This window comes from Rhinolophus sinicus, linkage group LG05, assembly GCF_036562045.2.
Source record: "Rhinolophus sinicus isolate RSC01 linkage group LG05, ASM3656204v1, whole genome shotgun sequence".
NCBI classification, from domain to species: domain Eukaryota; kingdom Metazoa; phylum Chordata; class Mammalia; order Chiroptera; family Rhinolophidae; genus Rhinolophus; species Rhinolophus sinicus.
In genome coordinates, this window is record NC_133755.1 from 90,274,835 (window position 1) to 90,299,905 (window position 25,071).

Here is a 25,071-nt window from a genome sequence, read left to right on the forward strand (position 1 = left end):
TTTAATACATATTTCCTAAGAATAAAGGTATTCTCTTACAGAATTCATTTATCAATTTCAGAAATTTAACATTGGTATAATACTCAAATCTACTTTCCATATTCCAGTTTTGTTAATTGACTCCATAATGTCTTCTCTCTCTTTTTATTTTTTTCAGTCCAGGATCACCCATTACGTTTAGTTGTCATGTTTCTAGTCTCCTTTAATCTGGAACAATTCCTCAGCCTTTGACTTTTATGACACTGACATTTTTGGAGAGTACAGTCCTTTAAAATTTTCTAAATAGTTTCTCCTTTTAAATTTGTATGGTATTGTCTTGTGATTAGATTCAGGTTATGTATTCATGGCCAGAATACTAAGTAAGTGATGTCGTGTGCTTCTCAGGGTATTACATTTGGAGCACACAATTTCTATCTGTCCCTCTTTTGTGTTGTTCATTTTGACAACCTGGTCAAGAGGTTGTTTGATTTCTCCACTGTATAGTTAATATTTTTTCCCTTGCTACTATTTATAAGAAGTCTGTTGGGATAGGTACTTTAAAACCATGCCAATATTCTACTCTCATGAGAATTTCCCCCAGTATCCATTTACTTTTAACTTTGTCATACTCTTATATTTTAGGCATGTGTCTTGTAAATACCTAGCATTTGTTTTGTATTCAGCCTAACAGTCTCTCTTTTTCCGTTGTCAATTTTAGCCTATTTATAATTACTATGAGTGAGGATAGTAAGGCTTTTATTTTAACCCTTTATTTTGTATTATTGTTTACCCTTATATTTTAAATTTTTAGTTACTTCATATACACAAAATATATAAAACATATGTACAGTTAAAATAATAATAATAAATTGAATACCTTTATAGGTATGGTTCTACCCTGGATTTTTGTGCTTTTTTTCTTATTTTGGATTGATTTTTTTTTAAATTCCTTTTTGTCTCTCTCAGTTTTGGAAGTCATGCATTCTATTTCTATAGTTGATTACATTTATATTTTTAACCTATATGTTTGATTTGTTAATAATATCACTTCCCACCTTCCTGAACAATAAAAGGACCATAGAAAAATCTTAATTCCAATTCTAACTTCCATCTTGCTTGTTATTGTTGTTCAGTGTTTTAGAATTATCTATTATTAGTCATTGTTATTACTGTTTATTCAGTTGATGTTTAGATTTGCCATAATACTAGTTGCTTTAGTCAACATTCCTTTTGCATCTTGATCCTTCTTTTTGAATTCAATTTTTCCCCTAAAGTCCATCCTTTAGAAGTTTCTCCATTGAGGGGGTATTGGTGGAAAACATTATTAGCTTTTGTTTGAAAATGGCTTATTTTCACCCTCATTTAAAATTGTTTTTATGATAGACTTGAGACATCCACAAAAGTAGACACATTAGATTAATAGTGTATCACTTAATAGATAAACGCCAATATATCCATTCATGGCCAGTCTTGTTTCATCTATGAGTATATTCCCACCCATTTCCCCAGTGTTCAAATTTAAAAGATAAAGACTCTTTTTAAAAGCAAGAACACTATAATTATTAAACCTTTAGAAGTTAATAGTTTCTAATATCATCAAATGCACAGTGTTCATATTTCCCTAATTATCTCATGTTTTTAAAATTACTTTTTGTTTATTGAGGATCCAAACAAAGCCCACACATTGCATTTGGTGGAGGTATATCTTTCATCTCCCTTAATCTGTAGGTTCCTGCCTCTCCCCACTGCACCCCCCCACCCCCCAAAAATTGGTTGTGGAGGAAACTGGGTTGTTTGCCAAATGGATTTGTTGACAGGCTGGATTTTGCTGATTATATCATCCACTTGGTGTCCTCTAGCATGTTCCTCTATCACCTTTATTTCCTAAAAACTGATATTTAGCCATAGAAGCTTATTCAGATTTGGGTTTGATTTCTTGGGCAAATCCCTAGGTGGTATTGTGTACTTCTTCCAGGAGGTGCGTTACGTCTAGCTGTCTCTCTTTGTGATAGTAAGATGGATCAATGGATTTCAGTGTTGTCAGTCTGATGTACACATTATATCTAGTTTCCCATCAGCTTTTCACTATGCAGTCATTCATTATCATTGTTTAGGTTTATCGTTTCATTAGGGGTTACAAACTAGTCATATGCTAGTTTTGTCATTCCTTCATGTATTAGCTGGAATGCTTCCTCTATAAAGAGAAACTTCCTCTCATCAACTTTTTAGTTACCCTGAAGTACAGTTGATACAGGAAAGGCTTGATTCTTTGCTCCTCCCCTTTATTTTGAACCACTTCTCTAGCAAACTCCAAGATGACCAATGAGATCTCTTAAAAATATATATCATTATGAACTCATGGATTTTTACAATATTTCATGTGTTTCAATCCATCGCAAGTGTTATTTTTTTGACGTTCAAATTGTCCCATTTTGGGCCAGCGAGTACCTCTCAGGTTGGCTCCCTTTGATGCTCTCTCCTTTTGACAGTGTCCTTGCTTCCTGGCATGAGCAAACATCCCAGGCTCACCCTTGCCGGAACTGTGATACCGGAGGAGGAAAAACCCAGCCTCATGGGCCTTTACAACTGTCAGCTCCTTAAGGAAGGGCAAAACTCAGGTCTCTGGTGTGTCACAGAGGAGGCTGAGCTCTGGAAGCTTAGCACCTCTATGTCTGTGACTGCCTCGGCCCTCCTCCCCACAGAGACTAGCAGGAACAGATCTTAATTAAGGGTACACCTTCGCCCGAACCCCTAACTCCCTATTTCCCCTGCTCTTTGTCTCTGCCTTTCTCCTCCACACTTTCCCAGGTCAGAACCATCCAGTTCTGGACATGGGACCACATCGGCGACTGCAGTGGACATGGCTGGGCCGGGCTGAGCTGCAGTTTGGGGACCAGACCCTGCATGTGTCCACCGTGCAGATGTGGCTGCTGTTGAATTTCAATCAGACAGAGGTGCCTCCGCTCCTCAGCCTCTCTGTCGTTTCTTCCCCCTTGTCTGCCACTGTTCTCCTTCACTCTGTTCCTTCCTTCCCTCATATTTTCCTGGCCCTTAACTCTCTCCCTCTGACTGGCCCTGTTCCTCCTCACCAGGAGGTGTCAGTAGAATCCTTGCTGAAGAATGCTGCCCTCACCCCGGAGCTGCTGCGCCAGGCACTTCTGCCCCTCACGTCTGAGAAGGGCCCTTTGAGCCTGCATGAGGGTCAGGACTTTCCACACGGGGGTAGGTCAATGGGGGCTGACCAGGGATGCTGCGCATAGAGGGTGGGGCTCTCAGGGTGGGGGGTAGTGTAGTAGGGAACGAGAATGGGGTTTCCTTCGCCCCCTCATCTGCCCCTCCTCCTCCGCGGGTACGGACTGGGAGTGCATTCCAGGTGTGTTGCGGCTTCGTGAGCCTGGGCTCCGGCCCTGTGGGGAGGCCCGGTGGCTGATACCTCCCCAGGAGTACCTGGATGTAGAGAAGGATGAGGGCCGAACCCTTGAACAGAAGAGGAACCTCCTGATCTGTCTTCTTGTCCGTATTCTCAAGGCTCATGGGGAAAAGGGCCTCCACATTGATCAGCTGGTTTGTATGGTAGGCAAAGAGGGGACCGTGAAGTTAGGGGAGGGCGGGAGTCATGCTGGGGGTTGGGGGTCACCATAAGGTGCCCAGGGTCACCATAAGGGAAGGTAAACGCTCTCAGTGTGACACCTTGTAGGTAACATTTCTGTCTGGGTTTTCTATTCCTGACAGGGTAGACAGAAGGCAGAGAGACAAGACATGTGTGTTTACTATATGCCAGGCCCTAAATCTAAGAGTTTGCATTATTAAGTCATTTAATTCGCACAATTCTATGTGATAGGGGGTGGTATTATCATCATCATCATCATCATCGTCGTCATCGTCCCCATTTGACAGATAAGAAAAATGAGGCATGAGAGAGTTAGTAACTTATCCATAGTCGCACAGCTAGTACGTGACAGAGCTAGGCATTGAACCCAGGCAGACTGGCTCCTGTAGGTAAAAGGGGCCTGCCTGTTTTCTCGCCTCCCATCCAGGTGCTGGAAGCCTGGCAGAAGGGTCCAAATCCCCCTGGAAGCCTGGGCCGCACGGTGGCTGGGGGCGTGGCCTGTACCAGTACGGATGTCCTCTCCTGCATCCTGCACCTCCTGGGTCAGGGCTATGTGAAACGGCGTGATGACCGGCCCCAGATCATGATGTACGCCACCCCAGAGCCCACGGGGCCCTGCCGAGGTCAGGCAGAGGTCCCCTTCTGTGGCAACCAGACCACCAAGACTTCCAAGCCTAGGTGTGTGCGCACCAGCCAGTAGAGAGGGATGGGCTCCCCATGACAGGTGGTGCCGCAGTAACCTGGGAGGAGCTGTGTGCCAAAGCCAGGCTCCCTTGTGGAGAAACACTTAGTTTCTTTCTTCGTCTATCCCCATTTTGTCTCTACTTGTTACTTTTCCCATTCTCATCGTCTTCATTCCGCCTTCCAGTGCCGTCAACTCCTTCTTTTCCTTCCTAATCAAGGGCCTTGCTGTCCCCATCCTCCTAGAGCATTTAGGCAAGAGACCCAGACATGTAAGCTCCTTTATAGGTCTCTCTCATTCTGAGCAAATATGAAATATTCTGCCATATGTATTGAGTGCTAACTGTGCACTCTGCTCAGTGAAATATGCACACTAGTTTTGGGGAAGCCTGTTCTACAGAGGAATTTGCCATAGGAGTCCCCTAGTTGGCTGGCACTGCTAAAGCTTTTTACAGCGGATCCAAGGCACTGCTTTGATGCCTGCTGTTTGCATTAGCTGTACAGTGAGCTTTCCAGAGTGATCTTTCTCCTACTCCCACATGCATGACATCACCCGGGGATCTTGTTTAAGTGCAGATCCCGAGTCAGTGCATTCAGTACAGGACCTGTGATACCGACTGCTGGGCCCCAAACTGCACTTGGAGTAGTAAGGCTGTGGACTACCCCTTCTCACCTGACACGCTAGTAGCGTTTTGGGTGAGACCCACAGTGGGACTGTCCATCCAGCTGTAGGTCAGTCAGCATCCTCACCCCTGCCTGCTGGATTCCTGCCGGGCCCTGGGTCACTGCAGCCGCCACTACAACTGCTTCTCTGGAGGGCCCTGCTCTGACAGTGGGTGTGGGTGGTTGTCCTCAGGCTGGTGACGCAAGCACGATGGGAGCTGGGGGCCAAGCTGGGGTTCAGGGAGTAGGTTGAATAAGCAGGGCAGGGAGACTGACCGCTGCCTCTTCTCTCCCCCCAAGCCCAGAAGCTGTGGCCGCCCTGGCATCTCTTCAGCTGCCTGCAGGTCGCACCATGAGCCCCCAGGAGGTAGAGGGGTTGATGGAGCAGGCGGTATGGCAGGTGCAGGAGACGCTGAACCTAGAGCGAGATGTGGCTCAGCACCTTTTGGCTCACTCCAACTGGGGGGCCGAACAGCTGCTGCAGAGCTACAGTGATAATCCTGAGCCACTGCTGCTGGCGGCTGGGCTGTGCGTGCCCCAGGCCCAGGCCGCCTCCACGCGCCCCGACCACTGCCCGGTGTGTGTCAGCCCCCTGGAGCCCAGCGCCGACTTGCCCTCTCTCTGCTGCATGCACTACTGCTGCAAGGTGAGGCCCACCAGTCCTCCCGCCCCAGCTTTCTGCTCAAGCATAATTCCTTGGAAATTATTGGTTCCGGCCCCAGCGCCGCCATTTCCTACCCTAGGCAATGTTGGGCAAGGCTCCTAGTCTCTCTTACATGAGTTTTGTCATCTACCTTGACATTGTGAAGGGTGGTGGTTAGGATATATACATCCATGGTTCTCAAAACTTTTAATTTGCATTTTGTAGTCACTGGCGGCTTTTAAAAATTCTCAAGCTCATACTATACCCCAGGCTAAGTAAATCAGAATCTCTGGAGGTGAAATCCAGGCATCAGGAGCTTTGAAAGCTCCTCAGATGATTCGAGTGTTCAGCCAAATTTGAGAACTACTGGTACACACACGCACGCACACACACATACGTGCGCGCACACGCACACACACACATATGCGCACACACACACACACAGCATACATGAAGGCACTTTGTCAATGGGAAGTGCTATTCAATTGGTCATGCCTGTAGCTTGTGGTTTCCTTATCGCCATGCACGTCTCTCTCTCAGACTATCATCACTTCTTTTGTGTATATTCTCACCTGATACACAAATAGAAAGCAATGTAGTAAACCAGAAAATAGCACAAAAGCGGAAGGCAGTTTTGGGAAGGCAGGGCCTGCTGTCGTACAGCTGAAGCAGAGAAGGCTGCCGGTCGGGGGTGAGTCTTTAGTCTTCAAAGGCAGGAAGGGGTGGGAGAGCCCCCCCCCCCCCAACCAGAGTGCTGAGTGTCTGGTATTCCCCGCCTCACAGCTCTTAGAACTGGTGCCTTATCCGCAGCCATCCTCTTAAGAGGGCGAGTGCCTGTGTTGCTAGGATTCTAGCTGCCTCTCCCTCCCAACAGTGTCTCCGGGGTGGGCCATCCTGGACAGGGGCATTGCATGCGTGCAAACCGGTTCTCTTTCTGGTTCCCTTTTGCTCTGCTTCAGGTTACTCTTCTCACATAGCTGCCTATGCTCCTTGCCCCCCCCCAGCTTCTTACTTCTTTCCTTCACACTTGCATTTTTTTCATTTAATTCATATTTGTCGTGGACTTACTGTGCGCATAGCTCTGGGTGCTGAATGAGGGCGTGGGAAAGTCCAAGTAACGACCGTGCGCTCTTCGTAACAGCAGCTAACAGTGATGGGCACTCACGCTGGGCTATTGTGCTATTTTACACGCAGTCTCTCACTGAATTCCCATCCTGGTTTAGGGAGATAGATATTCTTACTCTCCCCATTTTATAGACGACAGATAGACGCACCGGGAGGAGAAAGAATTTGCCCAAGGTCAGGATTGGATTTTGGCGGTCTCACTCCAGGGCCCTCCCTCCCCACACTTATGAGAAATGCAGGGAAAAGAATCCCGTGGGGTCTTCATTGTAGGAAGTGACGGGTTCGGATTGGGCTGCAGGGCTTGTCGGGGACTTTCACCTGGGGAGGCACGGGGAAGGCCAGTCCGAGGAGGTGACTATCTGGGGGAAGAGTGTGGCAGACAGAGGGAAGAGCAGGAGCAAACACAGGGAAGCCATGGGACCGCAGCTGGAGAGGAGATCTGGGAGGTGGCCAGGGGCCCAGTTGGGTCGGGATTGGCAGATAATGGGTTTACTTTAGGGGAAGCCATGGTGGGTTTTAAGCAGGGGAGTGATATGATCTGATTGACGTGTTTGAAAGGATTGCTTTGTGTGGAGAAAAGGCTTGGACGGGAACAAGAGTGGAAGCTGTGTACAAAGAGGCAAGAAGAGAAGGTGGTGGTTTGGCCGAGGGACAGTGGGGAGGAGAGGACCGGGAGGGTTTGGCAACATTTGCAGGTGGAGCTGACAGGGCTGGGGGATTAGATGTGGGCTGTAGAACTAGGGAGTCCAGGGTGATCCCTGGGTTTTTGACCTGAGCATCTGGGTGAATGGGATTGTCATCTTGTACCGGGGCTGGGGCCTGGGGTGGAGAGCAGGTTTTTGAGGGGGGAATTCAGTCTTTTATGGCCATGAACTGTGAGCTTCTTATTGGACACCTTTGTGGGACTGGCAAGTGGACAGTGGGTTTTTGAATTCAGAATGACGTGGCGAGGCCTGGCTGGTATCACCCAGGGAGAAAGAAGCAGGCCCAAGCGCTGAGCTTGGGGCACCCCCTCACTGCAGAGATGTGGAGATAGGGAGCCTGAAAATGCCACTGAGAAAAACAGGCTACTTGAACAAGTCCCAGCCGAGGAGGAGCCTATGAATAAGTCACAGCTGAGTGGCACAAATGAAACGCAGGAGAACTCAGAGCAGGGAAATCCTGGCGTCTGGAGCAGTTGGGGGCAGCTTCCCAGGGTGAGCCTTGAATGGCAGGTGGAATTGGGGGTTGGAGGCGGGGTATGGGCTGGGGAGCACCTTCCTTGGGCTGAGCACCGGGAACAGCATGAACCAAGAGCAAGCCCAAAGCAGAGGGGCTCCTTACGGGAGTGGGGCCGCACCGGACTGAGGCATCCGCGGGCCTTCGTCCTCCGTGGCTGGGAGGGGGGAGCTTGCTGCGCCTGTGTGCCTGCAGGTGTGCGGTCTGAATTTGGAGAAACTTCCTGTTTTATCTCGGAAATGCAGGAATTTTGCATCCAACATCCCAATTTATCTGGGTTTGTTTCACTATAAAAAGGGATTTGTTGTGTTTTGTTCAGTACTTTCTTCTGAGTAAAAATAGTCCAGTAAAATGCTTCCCATTTATCCTGGAGCTTGGATACCACTGATTCATGTCCTCTCCTGGGGGTTAGATGCCTCGTTTTGGAAAGCTCGGCCATCGGCAGTGAGGGAAGGGGCTGTTACTGGGGGATTTTAGGCGGCTCGGGCTGCTGTCATGCATAGACCATGGATGTGATGGGGAGAGATGGGGGGTAGGAAGACCATTGGTCAGGACTAGCTCCTGCAGCAATTTAGGAGCAGAGAGGATAATGGCCTGGTGTAGGGTGGGGCAGGGCTATGGGCACAAGACAGGATTTAAGAGATGTGAAGGGTCCAACATGGCCTGGGGCCACCGTGCTGCCATTGATCAGGATTTGGGAGATGCAGTAGACAAGTCTGAGTCTGGGGGCACAGGAGCCTCAACACAGGCATGGAGGTGAGCAAGTGGAGCCAGGAGGAGAGGCCACAGGTGTGTTTGCAGCGTCCAAGGCCAGCCACCAATGGGGAAAGGGGGACCCATCTCCTAGGCCTCCTTTCTCTCTGACCTTGCTCGCTCCAATTCTTTCGTGGAACTTGAGTCTTTCTTTCTCCTCATCTCGTCCTCCTCTTTCCCCCACCCCCTTCGATTCTCTGTACCCATTCCCTCCACATCAAGCCCAACAATAATTATAATTAGGCTGCTATCCTGGCCCACACATCCTCAAAGACAACTGTAATTTGGGCCAATCCAGGAAAATGCATGGAAGCCAGAAAGATTAGGGTCAGTTTTGAGGTCGATTTAGAAGCAGGCTTGTCTCTGGCCTTCTGCGTCCTCGGGAAGGGAGGGCCGCTAGATTACTGCCCAGGACCCCACCTCCTCGTGCTGCTCCCGCACTGTCCCTGAGCGCCCCTCTGTTCCCTCCCAGTCTTGCTGGAATGAGTATCTAACAATGCGAATCGAGCAGAACCTTGTGCTGAATTGCACCTGCCCCATCGCCGACTGCCCTGCCCAGCCCACCGGAGCCTTCATTCGTGCCATCGTCTCCTCACCAGAGGTCATCTCTAAGGTATCCCCTCCCCTGAGAGAGCTCGGTGCACAGCCAGATGGGCAGGCCCCAGGGAGTGGGCTGGCATGCGGGGTGCTGGGGGACCTGAAGGTGTGGCATGCTGGCAAGCCAGGCCCTTACTTGGTGGCACCTGTGTCCCACAGTACGAGAAGGCCCTCCTGCGTGGCTACGTGGAAAGCTGCTCCAATCTGACCTGGTGCACCAACCCCCAGGGCTGCGACCGCATCCTGTGCCGCCAGAGCCTGGGCTGCGGGACCATCTGCTCCAAGTGTGGCTGGGCCTCCTGCTTCACCTGCAGCTTCCCTGAGGTGGGCCCCCACCCTGGCCCTGATGCTGAGCCAGGATTCACACCCCTCCCTGCCCCGCCCACACAGATTCTGCCTTGTTCGCATCCTCGGCCACCCAGTGGGGCTCTGTTCCCCCACACACACACCAGCGGGGCTGCCCTCAGTAAGGGCTCTGCTATGTCCTCCCCGCCCCCTCCTGCTCTAGGCACACTACCCTGCCAGCTGTGGCCACATGTCTCAGTGGGTCGATGACGGCGGCTACTACGATGGCATGAGTGTGGAGGCCCAGAGCAAGCACCTGGCCAAGCTCATCTCTAAGCGCTGTCCCAGCTGTCAGGCTCCCATCGAGAAGAATGAGGGGTGTCTGCAGTAAGAAGAGGGCCCTGGGGGAGTCTGCAGGCATGGGAGAGGGTAGGAGACCTGCTAGTGAGAAATGGGGCTGACCAGAACGCCGAGCAACAGGCGCAGTTACTCAACCACCCTTTCTGGGCATGCTCCAGGGTGATTCCTGGGTTTTATGTTCCCTCCCCCACTTTTAAGTCTACACTGTATGGGGGAATTCGGAAGCAAGGGTGCATTCAGTAGTGACCGGTAAGTGTGGGAGACTAAAGGCATAGAGGGGCCGGGGCATCTTCAGAGGTGCCTTCAGGCCCCTGGCCTTCCTGCTGTGGCCCTGGCCAGAGGCAGGAGCCCTCTGACCAGCGAGCTTCCTCCCTAGCATGACCTGTGCCAAATGCAACCATGGATTCTGCTGGCGCTGCCTCAAGTCCTGGAAGCCAAATCACAAAGACTATTACAACTGCTCTGCCATGGTAAGGGGACCGTCGCCGGGAGGAGGGTGGGGGCCAGGGGAAGTCAGGATGGGACGCTGTTGCGGGGTCTTGGGCAAAGAGGGCTCTGTGTCCAGAGCAACCGCACAGCTGTGGAGACAAAGGCTCAGTGGGGAGAAGACAGAGCCACCTAGGCCTACAGGTGCTGGGAGGTCTGCGCACAGCAACCTTTAACCCCCGTGTAGGACTTCTCATACCCAGGTGGGCTGGGGCGAGCGGGGCAGAGCAGAGAAGAGCAAGGACCCTGAGTCCGAGCCTGGTCCACCGCTTAGTGTGTGGCTTTGGGTCCGTTTACTTGTCCACACCTCAGCATCCTCATCTGTAAAAGGGGCTGATAATATGACCTCCCTCACAGTTCTGAGGATTAAATGAAAACATCTGGGTAGTGTTGAAAGGCCTCTGTGAATGGGGGCTCATCTGAGATGAGCCCCATTCTATCCCAACAAAGCCCGGTAGCCCTCTCAACACGTCCTTACAGGTAAGCAAGGCAGCTCGTCAAGAGAAGCGGTTTCAGGACTATAATGAGAGATGCACTTTCCATCACCAGGCCCGGGTGAGCAGGGAGGAAAGAGTTGGGTCGGTGAGAAGGTCACGAGGTGGGGGGCATGGCCGCGGAGGGGCCAGAGAGCCGGGTTTGGTGGCTGCTGTTCTGATTGGCTGGGGCTGCAGGTGCCGGCGTATCACTGACCCCAGCCCTGTGCGCAGGAGTTTGCTGTGAACTTGCGGAATCGCCTGGCTGCTATCCATGATGTGCCCCCAGCCAAGTCCTTCACCTTCCTCAGTGATGCCTGCCGGGGGCTTGAGCAGGCCCGAAAGGTTGTGGCAGCTGGGGGAGGGGAGGAGGGGTATGTCGGGGCGTGCAGTGGGCCCGGCCGCTTCCCTTGAACCCGCCTGGATGGGGGGATGAGGAGGAAGCAGGTGGGAGGGCAGGTGCCAGGCCTCAGCGGGGAGAAGCCTGACTGGGGCTCCCGTAGGTGCTGGCCTATGCCTGCGTGTACAGCTTCTACAACCAGGACACAGAGCCCCTGGACGTGCTGGAGCAGCAGACAGAGAGCCTGGAGCTGCACACCAATGCCCTGCAGATCCTTCTGGGTGAGGCCTGGCCCCGCCCGATTGGCCCTGTCGCCTGCCCGCCTGTCCCTTCCGAGCGCCCCATCCCGCGAAACAGTGCCCCACCCGGCCCCCAGCCTTCACTCGGACCTCTTCCTCCTCTTAATTCTTTGTAGCCATGTCACCAGCAGCCTTTTAAAATTCCGGTATGAAGACTATAGTACATGCTGTGAGTGCCTAAGGGCACAGGTCCCCCAGGCCTTTGATTTCATTATGATGTGTCCCCACCATTAGAGTGTAAGCCCCATGAGAATGGAGGGTTAGAGCTTGGCCTGGCTGATGTTGGTAGAACTTGGTAGGTGTGTGTTGAAGGAAGGAATGGAAGGGATGAAAGAAGGGAGGGAGCCCCTGTGCCTGCCCCCTCTGTAGAGGAGACCCTGCTGCGGTGCCGAGACCTGGCCTCGTCCTTGCGCCTCCTGCGGGCAGACAGCCTCAACACGGGCCTGGAGCTGCTCCGGCGGATCCAGGAGAGGCTGCTCGCTATCCTGCAGCATTCCACCCAGGTAGGCTCCCCCAGCCCCGGGCCTCCGTGCCCAGCGCAGCCCCTGCCCCGGGGTGTCCAGGAGCAAAGGCAGTGAGGGTGAATGAATGTCCAGCTCCTGGGCCAGCCTGCTGGACGCTGTGGGACCCTGCCCCCTGACCGCATTTCCTACAAGATAAGGGAGTTAGCCCACATCAAGGGTATTTGGCCAGATGCTTGCTCTTCGGGATCAGCTGGGGAATGTTTTCAGCCACAACTCCCAGATGTGGATTCAGAATGCAGGAGTAGGGCCCAGGGGCTCGGGGTCCCCTGGAGTAAGGGATCTCTGAAGTAGTTTCCAGTCCTAATACGCTGATGTTGGGTCTAAACTATGAGTCTTGCCTTCCGGAGCTTACGGACTGGTGAGTCCCTGGGGTAGAACAGATGCGTACATACACTGTAAGCTCCTGAAGCACAGGGCTGGTGGCCTCACCGTTGTGTCCTCTGTCCCTGGAGGCCACCTCTGAGTGAAACCACACAAGGCAGTGGTTGGAGAGGGGCTGTGGGGAGGGAGGGAGAGCCGGTGGGAGCCTTCCTGCCAGGTGCGTGGCACCCAGTAGGCCCGCAGACAACACCAGCTGAAGAAATGCTGGGCACAGAGACCCAGTGGCCTCTACTCCTCCTCCCCACACCCTCCCGTCCCCTTGCCAGGATTTCCGCGTTGGTCTCCAGAGCCCGTCGCTAGAGGCCCAGGAGGCGAAAGGGTCCAACGTGCCCAGCAATCAGTGAGTAGGGTGGGCAGAGCTCCTGGCGGGAGTGGGACGTGCCAGGCGCCGTCGGGGGCTGAGTGGCGCTCTCCCCCTAGGCCCCCGGGCTCCTCGGGGCTGGAGGAGGAGGAGGAGGAAGACGAAGACGACGAGGATGATGTGCCTGAGTGGCAGCAGGACGAGTTCGATGAGGAGCTGGACAACGACAGCTTCTCCTATGACGAGGAGTCTGAGAACCTGGACCGAGAGACTTTCTTCTTTGGCGAAGAGGAGGAGGATGAGGAGGCCTACGACTGAGGGCAGGCGTCAGGGAGCCCCTGGCACCGTGCGTGACCACGGCACTGTCACGGGTGGGGGGAGGGGCGAGTCCCAGCGGCCGCAGCGCCTCCTGTTTACTGAATAAACCTTTCCACAGACGTCTCTGAAGCAGGCTGGGCAGCTCCCCAAAGGCCCGCTTCAGCTCCCCCCTCCCACACGCCCAGCCCTGCTCAGTCTTTAGTTTTCTTCAGACCTCCAGACTCTTCTGTCATCATAGAAGGCCCAAAGGTGACCCCTTTGACTTCAGCAATAAAGGGGAATGAGGGTCCACCTGGTCCAGGGCCAGGTGCAGACTTTCCCACTTTTCCCAGATCCAGCCCAGTGTTAGAGCCCAGAAGAGACGGGGAGCGGCTGCCCCCCCCCCGCACCCCCCCCCCCATGATCGGCCTCCCTCTGAGCTGCTGAATGTTCCTGGCAGAAGCTTACGGGCAGCAGAAAGTATCCGCTGGGGGGCCTACGACTTAAAGGGTCTCTACATCTTGCAGTGAAGTGGGGTGGGAAGGGATACTCTGAGGGCTGGCCCTGCCCCACCACACATACAGGCGCGAAGTTAGGATTGTAAACATACCTTTTAATTTGGTACTGGGGCTGAGAGGCCAGAGTGGTACAGAGCAGAGTGCGAGCAGAAGAATTTCAGACAGTGGGGCCGAGGCAAGCGGTTGGGGCAGGGGAGGAAGCCACCTGCTCGGGAGGAGGCGCCTCAAAGTATCTGTCAAGCACGGCCTCCAGCTCTCCCTCTTCGTAGTCCCACACCTGGAAGCGCGAGCCGTCTGCTGCTCCCCGGATCATGGCTGAAAGCACTGGGCAGGAGGGGGGAGGCGAGGATGCTTCCCACATCCCCTGCTCCCTTCCCTTCCCCAGCCCTTATTGGGGGTGTGCACTGTACTCAGAGACCCCCCCAAGGCAGGAGTTTGGGCTGGGTCCTCAGAAAGCTGAAGAGAGGGAGTGGCCATCCAGGGCTTGTGCTCACCTCGGCCAGACTGCGGGCGGAACAGGCACAGGATTGGCTTCTTGAGGGCCACAGCCCGGCCCAGCTCATAGCCTACGCCCAAGGATGGCTGGGTCACTTCCGCCACGACCACTGGGAAAAAAGAGGAGACGGAGGCTCAATACCTGGGCTTGTAAGGAAAAGATGGCAGGTGGGTATGGTGAGGAAGATGCTGTAGGGAGGCCTAGGTGGGCAGGCCAGGCATGTTTGGGGGACCTAACACCCTAGAGGAGTTCACAGGTAGGAGGGAGGGCCACTCACCATCTGCCTGCTGCAGCCAGGCCATGTCCCGCTCATGGATGAGCCTGTCGCCTCCAGCAGCCTCTTCCCCTGTGGTTGAGGGAAAGCTAGTCCAGGCTTCGCCCCCACCCCGGTCCTCAATACTTAGTACCTCCCCGCTGTGTCACCCCATATCCATACTGCTCAGGGTGGGAAGGAGATGTACGAGATGACGTCTGAGGGCCTAAGAGTCCATGAAAAGGAGTAAGGAAATGGAGTAGTCACAAGAAAAACTCAATCCTGTGAAAGGAAGCATGTGATTAGGGCCAGGTGAGTGACAGCCGAGATGAAGGGAATGACTAACATGTGGGCCAGTGATTAGAGGAGGAGGAAGAGCATCCCAGGTGGGGAAATGTCAGGCAGGAGCAAGGACTGGCCCATGCGAGGAAAAGATGGAGAAAGACTAGACTAGAGCCTAACAGTGGCTCTCAGGCTTGGTGGGGACCAGAAATCACCTGAGAACTTGGTAAAACTACAAAGACCCGGGTGTCTGAGTCCAGCTACTTCATGAGCTCTCTCCAGGGGATTCTCGTACCCACTAACATTTGAGAACCACTGCTGGAAGGAACAGTGGTGAGTAGGAGGTGATGGGAAAGAAGGTAGGAGAGGCATACTGGGGTCAGAGGGCAAGGATCTAAGCGTTCCAGCTTGAAATGTTATCTGTCAGGGCTATTAGGGTCACAGCCACCCACATGGGAGCAAAAATCACTGGAGAACTGTCAAAAAGAGATTCTAAGGCTTCATTCTCTCCTTCTCTATGAGAATCTGCCTTTTAAAAAAGCTCCCCAGATTATACTTGAGCACACTGAATTCAAGAACCACCAGGCAGAAGTGGACATACTGTGAAACCAACGACCCTTAAGCTTCAGGCTCCCTCACTTGCACAGGCCCTTTCCAGTGCCCTAGCAATTTTGTGATTTTGTCTTTTTAAAGAGGTCTCCCAGAATTGCATGAAGTCCCACAAATCCTGGATCTGCTCCTGGGTGGGGCAAGGAGAACCACTTAAAGTTTTCTGAGCAGAAGTATAAGAGTTCTAGGCACAATTTTCAAACTAGAAGAGTCACTGAGAGTCCAGACCAACTGATCAAAACCATGTTTTAGAAAGACCCAGCAGTAACAATGCATTTTCTGAAAATGAAATAAAAAGTGCAATCCTATTTACAATAGCATCAAAAACAATAAAATACTTAAGAATAAATTTAACCAAAGAGATGAAAGATCTCTATACTGAAAACTACAAGAGACAGATGAAAGAAATAATCGAAGAAGGCACAAATAAATGGAAAGGTATCCCGTGTTCATGGATAGGAAGAATTAGTATAGTTAAAATGTCCATACTACCCAAAGCCATCTACAGATTTCGTGTAATCCCTATCAAGATGCAATGGCATTTCTTACGGAAGTAGAAAAAAGCAATCCTAAAATTTATGTGGAACCAGAAAAGACTCCAAATAGCCCAACTAATCCTGAGAAAGAAGAACAAACAGATTTCAAGCTATATTATAAAGCTACAATAAACCAGTAGGGTATTGGCATAAGAACAGACACATAGACTCATGGAACAGAATCGAGAGCGTAGAAATAAACCTATGCATATACAGGCAACTAACATATGATGAGGGAGTCAAGAATATTCAGTGGAGAACAGACTGTCTCTTCAAAAACTGGTGCTGGGAAAACTATACTCACATGTAAAAGGAAACTAGATCCCTATTTTACACCACTCACAAAAATTAACAAAATGGATTAAAGGCTTAAATGTAAGACCAGCAACCATAAAACTCCTAAAAGAAAACATAGGAAAAAACTATTTGACATGGGTCTTAGCAGTGTTTTTTGTGGATATGACACCTAAGGCACAAGCAACAAAATAAAAAGTAAACAAGTGGCACTACATCGAACTAAAAAGCTTCACAGCAAAAGAAATGATCAACAAAACAAAAACAACCCACAGGATAGGAAAAAATATTTGCAAACTATGTATCTGATAAGGGGTTAATATCCAAAATATATTAAAAAAACTCATACAACTCAATAGCAAGAAAACAATCCAATTAAAAATGGGTAAAGGAACTGAATAGACATATACCAAAGGTGTATGAATGGCCAACAGGTACATGAAAAGGTGCTCAACATCACTAATCATTAGGGAAATGCAAATCAAAATCAACAAGATATTACCTCACACCTGTTAGAATGGCTATCCTCAAAAAGACAAATGCTGGTGAGAGTGGAGAAAAGGGAACCCTTGTGCATTGTCGGTAAGATTGTAAACTGGCACAGCCACTATAGAAAACAGTATGGGGGTTCCTCAAAACATTAAAAATAGAACTACCATATGATCCAGCAATCCTACTTTGGGGACTATAACCAAGGGAAACAAAACACACTATGTCAAAGAGATATCTGTACCCCATGTTCATAGCAGCATTATTTACATTAGTCAAGATATGGAAGCAACCTAAGTGTTCAGGAGTGGATGAATGGATAAAGAAGTTGTGATACACACACACAGATGGAGAGAGAATGGAATATTATTCAGCCATGAGAAAGAAGGAAATCCTGCCATTTGGGAAAACATGAAAGGGTTTTGAGGGCATTATGCTAAGTGATATAAGACAAAGAAAGAAAGCAATAGTGTATGATCTCACTTATATGTGGAATCTAAAAAAACAAAAACCAGAAAAACCCAAACTATGAAAGAGATAAGATTTGTGGTTACTAGAGGTGGGGCTTGGGGTGGGGGTGTGGGGAAATCGGGTGAAGTTGGTCAAAAGGGACACACTTCCGGTTATAAGATAAGTAAGTAGCAGGGCTGTAATGTGTATGGTGTCTGCAGTCAGCATGCGCTGTGGTTATTTGAAAGCTGGTAAGAGAGATCCTGGGTTCTCATCACAAGGAAAAAAATTTTTTTCTTTTTTTGTATCTATATGAGGTGATAGCTGTTACCTTATTGTGGTAATCCTTCCACAATATATGTGAGTCAGGTCATCATGCTGTACCCCTTAACCTTATACAGTGCTACATGTCAATTATATCTCAATAAGAGGGGGGGGTGAGGGGGGAGGCAGGGCGTGCGGGAGGGGAAGACCCAGCAGCCAGGAGCAGAGCACAGTAGTAACATCTTGATCAGAGGGCGTGAGAGAGCAACCGGTGGTGGTGGAGAGGACTGGAGCTGTCCGGTCTATACTTTGATGGCAAACCAGAAAGCAGAAGGATAAGCTTTGTCTTAGGCTGGGAAGAAGTTGCCAGCGGGTGACGTGGGAACCCAAGTAGCCCCACCCACGCCTAGGCTGCCCTCCCTGCAGACGCCCTGGAAGAGCTGAAGAAAGTTCTCCAAGAAGGAACCAAAGGCCGAGATAATAACTGAGGACGGAGGCTGGGCTCACACCACAGCTGGACGCACACACGTGCCGTCTGAGCCCCGGCCCCCATTCCTGGGCGGAGGACAGTTTTCGTGGAGAGGAAGGAGCCCGAGCCCAGCGCCGCCGGGGCCTCACCGCGCTCGCCCAGCTCGGCGGCCGCCACGTGCTCGGTGAGCACGGCCCCGAAGCGCCGCAGTCGCGACACGATCCGCTGGTACAGCTCCCGGTCCGCGCGCCCGCCGCGGATACTCCCGCAGAAGTACAGGGCCCGGCGGCCGGGCTCGCCCAGCAGCCTGGGCTCCCCGCACTCCGCCCCGCGGGCCACCGTCGCCTCCATCTCCGCCGCCAACGCCGCTCACCTTCCGACGCCAGGGGGCGACAGCCCGCAGCCGCGTGACCGGGGCGGGGCGGCGCAGAGCTCTGGTACCCAAGGGTCCAATTCTGTGAAATGGGGAGGATGGGCGACGACACCCATGTGTGAGGAACCCACAGCCTCCTGGACTTCTTAACTTGAACGCGTCCTGGAAGAGCTCGTGGTCTTCCCCACCTCACCCACTTCTCTGCCTGCTGCCCCTTCGTCCTCCTCATCTATGCAGCTGCTCAGGTTCAAAACCTTGGAGTCATTCTTTTTTTTTTTTAAGATTTTTTTTTAAATTATTATTGGGGAAGGGGAACAGGACTTTATTGGGGAACAGTGTGTACTTCCAGGACTTTTTTCCAAGTCAAGTTGTTGTCCTTTCAGTCTTAATTGTGGAGGGCGCAGCTCAGCTCCAGGTCCAGTTGCCGTTGCTAGTTGCAGGGGGCGCAGCCCACCATCCCTTGCGGGAGTCGAACAGTCAACCCTGTGGTTGAGAGGACCGGCTCTAACCAATTGAGCCATCCAGGAGTTCAGCTGAAGGCTCAGCTCAAGGTGCCTGTGTTCAATCTTAGTTGCAGGGGGCGCTGCCCACCATCCCTTGTGGGACTCAAGGAATTGAACTAGCAACCTTGTGGTTGAGAGCCCACTGGCCCATGTGGGAATTGAACCAGCAGCCTTCGGAGTTAGGGGCTTGGAGCTACAACTGCCTGAGCCACCGGGCCGGCCCCTTAGAGTCATTCTTGACTCTTCTCTTTCAAACCCTACATCCAATCCATCAGCAACTCCTGTCGGTTCTCCCTTCTGAAGATTTCCGGATTCTGACGCCCACTCATCACCTCCACTACAGCCATACTCGACCAAACTTCCCTCAGCAGTCTCCGCACAGGCTCCCTACTTCACTGCTACGCAGTCTGGCCTCCACTCAGCAGCCAGAGTGACCCTGTGAACACATTAGTTAGGTCATGACCCTCCTCTGCTCACACTCTCTGATGGCACCCTTCTCACTGAGGGTAAAAACCAAACTCCCACAGTGGCCTGCCAGGCCCACGTGATCTGGTGATTGTCTTACCTCTGTAACCCCAGCTCCATTACTCTCACCGACTTTTCTGCAGCTACCCTGGCTTCCTGGCTATTCCTCAAGCGTGCCCGCCGTGCTTTAGCCTCAGAGCCTTTGCATTTGTTGTTCCCTGGAACACTTTTTGTCCCAGATGGCTCCCTGGGTCACTCCCTCATCTCCTCCAAGTCTTTGTTCACTTGTCACTTTCCCTGACCACCCTCTTGCACCCTCTTCAACAGGGTAACCTCCTCCCGATCCCCTTCCCTGCCCTGCCTTTTCTCAGGTACCATCCACTTTATTACTATTTTTTGGGGGGGGGATATTGGGGAACAGTGTGTTTCTCCAGGGCCCATCAGCTCCAAGTTGTTGTCCTTCAATCTAACTGTGGAGGGAGCAGCTCAGCTCCAAGTCCAGTTGCCGTTTTCAGTCTTTAGTTGCAGGGGGCGCAGCCCACCATCCAATGGTGGGAATTGAACCGGCACCCTGTTGTTAAGAACGCTTCCTCTAACCAACTGACTCTTCTCTTTCAGCAGCAGCTCGTTGTCTTTAATCTAGTTGTGGAGGGTGCAGCTCACTGGCCCATGTGGGAATCGAACAAGCAACCCCATTGTTTAGAGCTCACGCTCTAACCAACTGAGCCATCCAGCTGCCCCTACTTTATTATTTTTGTTGTATATCTTTTTATACCTACTAGTAGAATATAAGTCCCCAGGAAGGTGGGGATTTTTATCTGGTTGGTTCACTGTTATATCCCCAGCTTCTAGAACTGTCCCTGGCACATAGGAAATGTTTATCAAATATTTGTTCATTCAAAGAGTGAATTAAATGAGAAGTCGCATTTGACAGCACCTTGTAATCTGCTCAGCCCTGTAGCAGGCTGACAGAAGCAGGATCTTCAGGGAGACAGGGAAACACACCATTGCTCACGGGTGATAATGATCTCCCCCTCATTTTATTATGAAAATAACACACATATAGGACAAAACAATGTAAATGAAGCAGAGGGCATGCAGTAGGAAGTGAGTCCTGAGACCCCAATCTCATTCCCCAGAGGAAAGCACCGTCCACGGTTTCTTCTGACTTGTTCCTGAATGACAGCTATTAAAACACCAGAGTGTGAGGTTACAGAGCAGGCACAACAATAATTTTATTTTTAACGAAAAAACACAGAGAGAAGGCAAAGAGATTTTAGGATATTTCTGTCCACTGATGGGCCCAGCCGCAGATACAGGGACCATGGGGGCAAACGTGTATGCACAGGTGTGCACTGGTGCTCTTCAGGCACGCTCACACACACACCCACACACTCACACTCACACACGCCTTTAGTAAGGAAGCCTTGATGGGTCACCTTCTTCACCCTCATTAGCCAGGCTCACAAGTTCCCTCCAGTTCTCCCCACAGGGGAGGACCACACATGCACAAATACACACAAAACATCTTGTTTCCACCTCTGTGTCTTAAAGAAAATACACCAGCCTCCATCTCCTTAGGGCCCACACCTCTGAGGTGGCTGGCATCCCCTTTCCACCTTGGGCTGAAGGAGACAGAATGGAAGGGATGTTTTGTCTGTTTCTACGGATGGGAAATAAATCTGAGATTGGTTCTATATCCACTGTTGACGAGGATGCACAGCCAGCACCGCGATGGGATGGGGGGACAGAACAGTGGGCGGTCTAATGAGGCCACATGATGGGGGAAGATATCTCACCAGGTGGCAGGAGGCCAGAATCGAATCCTAATTCAGTTACTAATTAGCTCTGTGACCTTGGTCCGGTCCCATAAGCCCTCTGGGCTTCAGTGTCCTCATCCATAAAATCGGTGAGAAATGTTATCCTGCCTTACTTACCTGGTTTGTGAAAGCGCTTTACAAAACACTAAGTTCTATACAAATGTAAGTCATCGCTCAAGCCAACAAATTGTTTTCATTATGGAAAATGGCAAACATAGAAACTAACAGAGAGAATATCAGAAGACTACCTATTGTATGATTCCATTTAAGAGAAATGTCCAGAAAAGGCATATTTAGAGAGACAGAAAGCAGACGACTAGAGGCTGAGGCGGGAGTGGGCATTACCTACATAGGGCCCAAGGAAACTTCCTGGGGGGAGATGGAAATGTTCTAAAACTGGATTGTAGTGATGATTGCACAACTCTATACATTTACAAAATATTATTAAATTGCACACTTATAATTAGTGGATTTTACTGATATGTAAGTTATACTTCATAAAGCTGTTTTTTAAAAAGCAAAAATAAAGTGCAGAAAATAGTAAATAGTATAATAAGCTTCAACAATTATCGATTTATGGTCAATTTTGGTCAATCTCTACCCATATCCAATTTTCTCACTGTACTATTTTGATGCAAATTCAAGATCATATTATTTCATTTGTAAATATTTTAATGTCTCTAAAAGATACTCTTTAAAAAAAAAGTAAGTGAAATACCATTATCACAGCTAAAACATTTTAACAAGATTTTTTTGTCCTCAAATATTCCATCAGTGTTCAAATCTCCAATTGTCTTAGAAATGTTATAAATGTTTACAGTTTATTTGTTTACAAGCAGGAGTCACATGAAGCCATATATTGTGATTGGTTGGCGTGTCTTTTAAGTCTATTTTAATCAACATATTCCCCCTGCGTGTTCTCTCCTCTCCCCTCATTTGTCCTGCAGTTTCCTCACTCTGTCTGGAGTTGGCTGATTACATGTCCTTGTACTGTCATTTAAAGTGTTCCTCTGTCCTGTACATTGGAGTTAGACCTAGAGATTTGATCAGATTCAAATTCAGTTTTGGGCAAGACTGCTTCACACGTGGTGTGTACGCCCATCATGGGGCACAGAAGTGTCAGAATGACTCTCTTTTTTCCTTGTTTTTTTTGGTTTTGTTTTGTTTATGGCGGTTTTATTTACAAGAGCCCCTCACTGGCAACAATCCAAATGTCTTTCAATAGAAGGATAAACTAATTTTACTATGCTTATACAATAGAGTACCACTCAGCAATAAAAACAGAATGAACTATTCAACACGATCGGACTTCAAAGGGATGTCTCTGTTTTTTGATGTTAGCAACTACTGATGCTCAATGCCCAGATTCATTCATTCATTCATTCATTCATTCATTCATTCATTCATTCATTGGCTATACCAACAAAAATGTGTTTATTATAAAATAAAAACCCACTTGCACAAAACCACCATAAAGTAAATGAATTATTCTAAGACAAATATTCTTGTAACCACCACTTGTGTCAAAAAATAGATCTTCAGCCACCCAGAAGTTTCCATGTGCTCCATCCCAGAAGTTTCCATGTGCTCCATCCCAATCACAGCCTTCAAAAGTAACCATTTTCCTTACTGTTATAGAAAGGATAAAAAATGGACATAAATCAACTTCCTTATGTTTCTTTACGATTTTATCACCCAACTGTGCACCCTTGGACATATGGTTTAACCTTATTCATTTTTTATATGTCTTTTAAGTCTCTTTTAATTATAGCGTTGGAGACACATTTCTTAAAGCATTTATTTTGTGTGAGACACTCAGCGGGCACTAAAGTAGGTACCAAAAGTAAAGGAGAGTCTGAGACTTTAGACACTGTTTGGCTTTGGGAAGCGCCAGGCTTAGCTCAAGAATGGGAGAAGTCTAATCACTGCCGTGCAGCCCTGTGCAAAGGGCTGAGCTATTCAGAGAAGGCAGAAACCAGTATGTGGAGGGTTCCTTCTAACTTATCCTTATGCTTCTATTTAACACCCGGATCAAACATCTGTTTCCGGCCAAGAAGGAGTAGCAGGGACCAGATTTACCCTCCTGGGTTTTTGTTTGTTGGTTCGTTCATTTCAAATGTGACTTTCCTTTCTCAGATATGTTGTAGAGGAAACAGGGTAGAGAATTTCTGCCTTCATATATTATAGCCACCTTACTTGGGTACATTCTTAATCTGATTCCTCCCCATTCCAGTTGCTAGGATGCTTTTCTTGCTGGTGACATTATCCATGCTGGAAATTTTGTGGAAGGGGGAAATATCTGGACTCCTAGCTCTTCTTTCTGTGTCAGGCATCTGTAGAGACCAAAACAGGGAATTCAGTCTAAGTGCTCCATTTTAGAGTTTCTTGTGAATAATTGTTAATTTTAAAATTTATTTTAAAATGTATCAAGTTTGAAAAAAGTATGGAGAATAATATATCATATATCCATGTATCCAATACCCAGGTTTACCAAATCTTAACATTATATCTATTTCAGATCTTTATATATTACATATATTATAATATCTATTATAAATATCATATTATCTATTATATACACATATTATCTGTTATGTATATAATAGATATGTATGTATATACGTAATCTATGTATAATAGATATATGTGTATATAATATCTAAAATAGATACAACAGACACAGTATAATACATAGTATCACAGATCAAGCTTGTTATTTTTTATTTTTCAAATCTCCTCTATCCTTACTATTATTTTGGTGATTGATTTATCAATTATTAAGATAAATTAGGTAAAACCTCCCTTTGACAGTGAATTTTTAATTTTTTCCTTGCAAGTTTGCCTATATTTTTCTTTGTAGTCTGAAACTGTTATTAGGTGAGTACAATCTTAGAATTATTATGTGTTCTTGGTGGTATACTTTTTATCCTTATTATGTGACTCACTTGTTTTCCTAATAAATTCTTTTGGACTTGTATAGTTTTATACCTTTAATGTCAATCTTTCTGTATTCCAAGTGTGTCTCTAGTAAGCAGCATATACCTGCTGCTTTTAAAGCGGATGCTCTATTAATCAATGAATTTCATCCATTTATATTTATTGTGATTAATTACACATTTGGCTTTTTCCTGTTATCCTCTTTTGTGCTATGTCTTTACCATGGTTTTCCCTTGCTCCTTTTTTTGTTTGTTTGTTTGTTTGTCATGATTTTTCTTATGCAGATTTTTAAGAATTGAGATATAATTGACATATACCATTATATTAGTTTTAGGTGTACAACATAATGATTCAATATATGTATATACTGCAGAATGATTCCCACAATAAGACTAGTTAACATTCATCACTGCACATAGTTACACAATTTTTTCTTTTAAGATCCACTCTCTTAGCAACTTTCAGTACACAATACAGTATTATTAACTGTCGTCACCATGCTGTACATTGCATCCCAGGACTTATTTATCTTATAACTGGAAGTTTGTACCTTTTGACCACATTGACCCATGTCACCCACCCCCACTCCCTGCCTCTGGCAACCACCAATCTGTTTTCTGCATCTATGAGTTTGGTTTTATTTTTTTAGATCCCACCTGTAAGTAATATGATACATTTCTCTGCCTGATTTATTTCACTTAGTCTTTGTCTTTCTCTGCCTGATTTATTTCACTTAGTATAATGCCCTCAAGCTCCATCCACGTTCTCCCAACAGGCAGGATTTTCTTCTTTTATGGCTGAATAATATTCCATTGTGTATATATACCACATTTTCTTTATCCATTCGTCTACCAGCGAACACTTAGGTTGTTTCCATGTGTTGGCTATTGTAAATAATGCTGCAGTGAACATAGGGGTACTCATATCTTTTCAAGACAGTGACTTCATTTTTTTTTTTTTTTTTTTTTTTGGATAAATACTCAGCTGTAGAATTGCTGGGTCATAAGGTAGTTCTATTTCAATTTTTTGAGGAACCTCCATACTGTTTTCCACAGTGGTGCACCAATTTACAATCCCACCAACCAGTGCACCAGGGTTCCCTTTTCTCCATGTCTTCACCCACACTTGTTATTTCATGTGTTTTTGATGACAGCCATTCTGACAGGTGTGAGGTGATATCTTATTGTGGTTTTACTTTGCATTTCCCTGATGATGAATGATTTTGTGCACCTTTTAATGTAACTGTTTGCCATTTGTATGTCTTCTTTGGAAAAATATCTATTCAGATCCTCTGTCCA

The 25,071-nt window shown here is 48.5% G+C and overlaps 2 protein-coding genes across 2 annotated transcripts in view; one reads left to right on the forward strand and one right to left on the reverse strand.

The window, feature by feature from the left end:
• The window catches only part of CUL9 (cullin 9), a 35,271-nt gene extending 22,116 nt beyond the window's left edge, over positions 1-13,155 (forward strand). Inside the window, exons 27-41 of the mRNA XM_019738396.2 lie at positions 2,788-2,933; positions 3,072-3,201; positions 3,353-3,552; positions 4,017-4,267; positions 5,234-5,579; positions 9,145-9,285; positions 9,429-9,593; positions 9,778-9,941; positions 10,291-10,384; positions 10,881-10,955; positions 11,108-11,218; positions 11,377-11,494; positions 11,882-12,015; positions 12,684-12,757; positions 12,838-13,155. Coding sequence (XP_019593955.2) covers positions 2,788-2,933; positions 3,072-3,201; positions 3,353-3,552; positions 4,017-4,267; positions 5,234-5,579; positions 9,145-9,285; positions 9,429-9,593; positions 9,778-9,941; positions 10,291-10,384; positions 10,881-10,955; positions 11,108-11,218; positions 11,377-11,494; positions 11,882-12,015; positions 12,684-12,757; positions 12,838-13,036 — 2,348 coding nt within the window. The 3' untranslated portion in view covers positions 13,037-13,155. The remainder of the gene's footprint in view (positions 1-2,787; positions 2,934-3,071; positions 3,202-3,352; positions 3,553-4,016; positions 4,268-5,233; positions 5,580-9,144; positions 9,286-9,428; positions 9,594-9,777; positions 9,942-10,290; positions 10,385-10,880; positions 10,956-11,107; positions 11,219-11,376; positions 11,495-11,881; positions 12,016-12,683; positions 12,758-12,837) is intronic.
• Positions 13,156-13,607: 452 nt separating this feature from the next.
• On the reverse strand, positions 13,608-18,065 carry DNPH1 (2'-deoxynucleoside 5'-phosphate N-hydrolase 1). Its single transcript, XM_019738399.2, has 4 exons — positions 17,825-18,065; positions 14,307-14,375; positions 14,028-14,138; positions 13,608-13,857 (listed from the first exon to the last, which is right to left on the reverse strand). The coding sequence occupies exons 1-4, from the start codon at positions 18,024-18,026 to the stop codon at positions 13,691-13,693; spliced, it is 549 nt and encodes a 182-aa protein (XP_019593958.2). The 5' UTR covers positions 18,027-18,065; the 3' UTR covers positions 13,608-13,690.
• Positions 18,066-25,071: the final 7,006 nt, after the last annotated feature.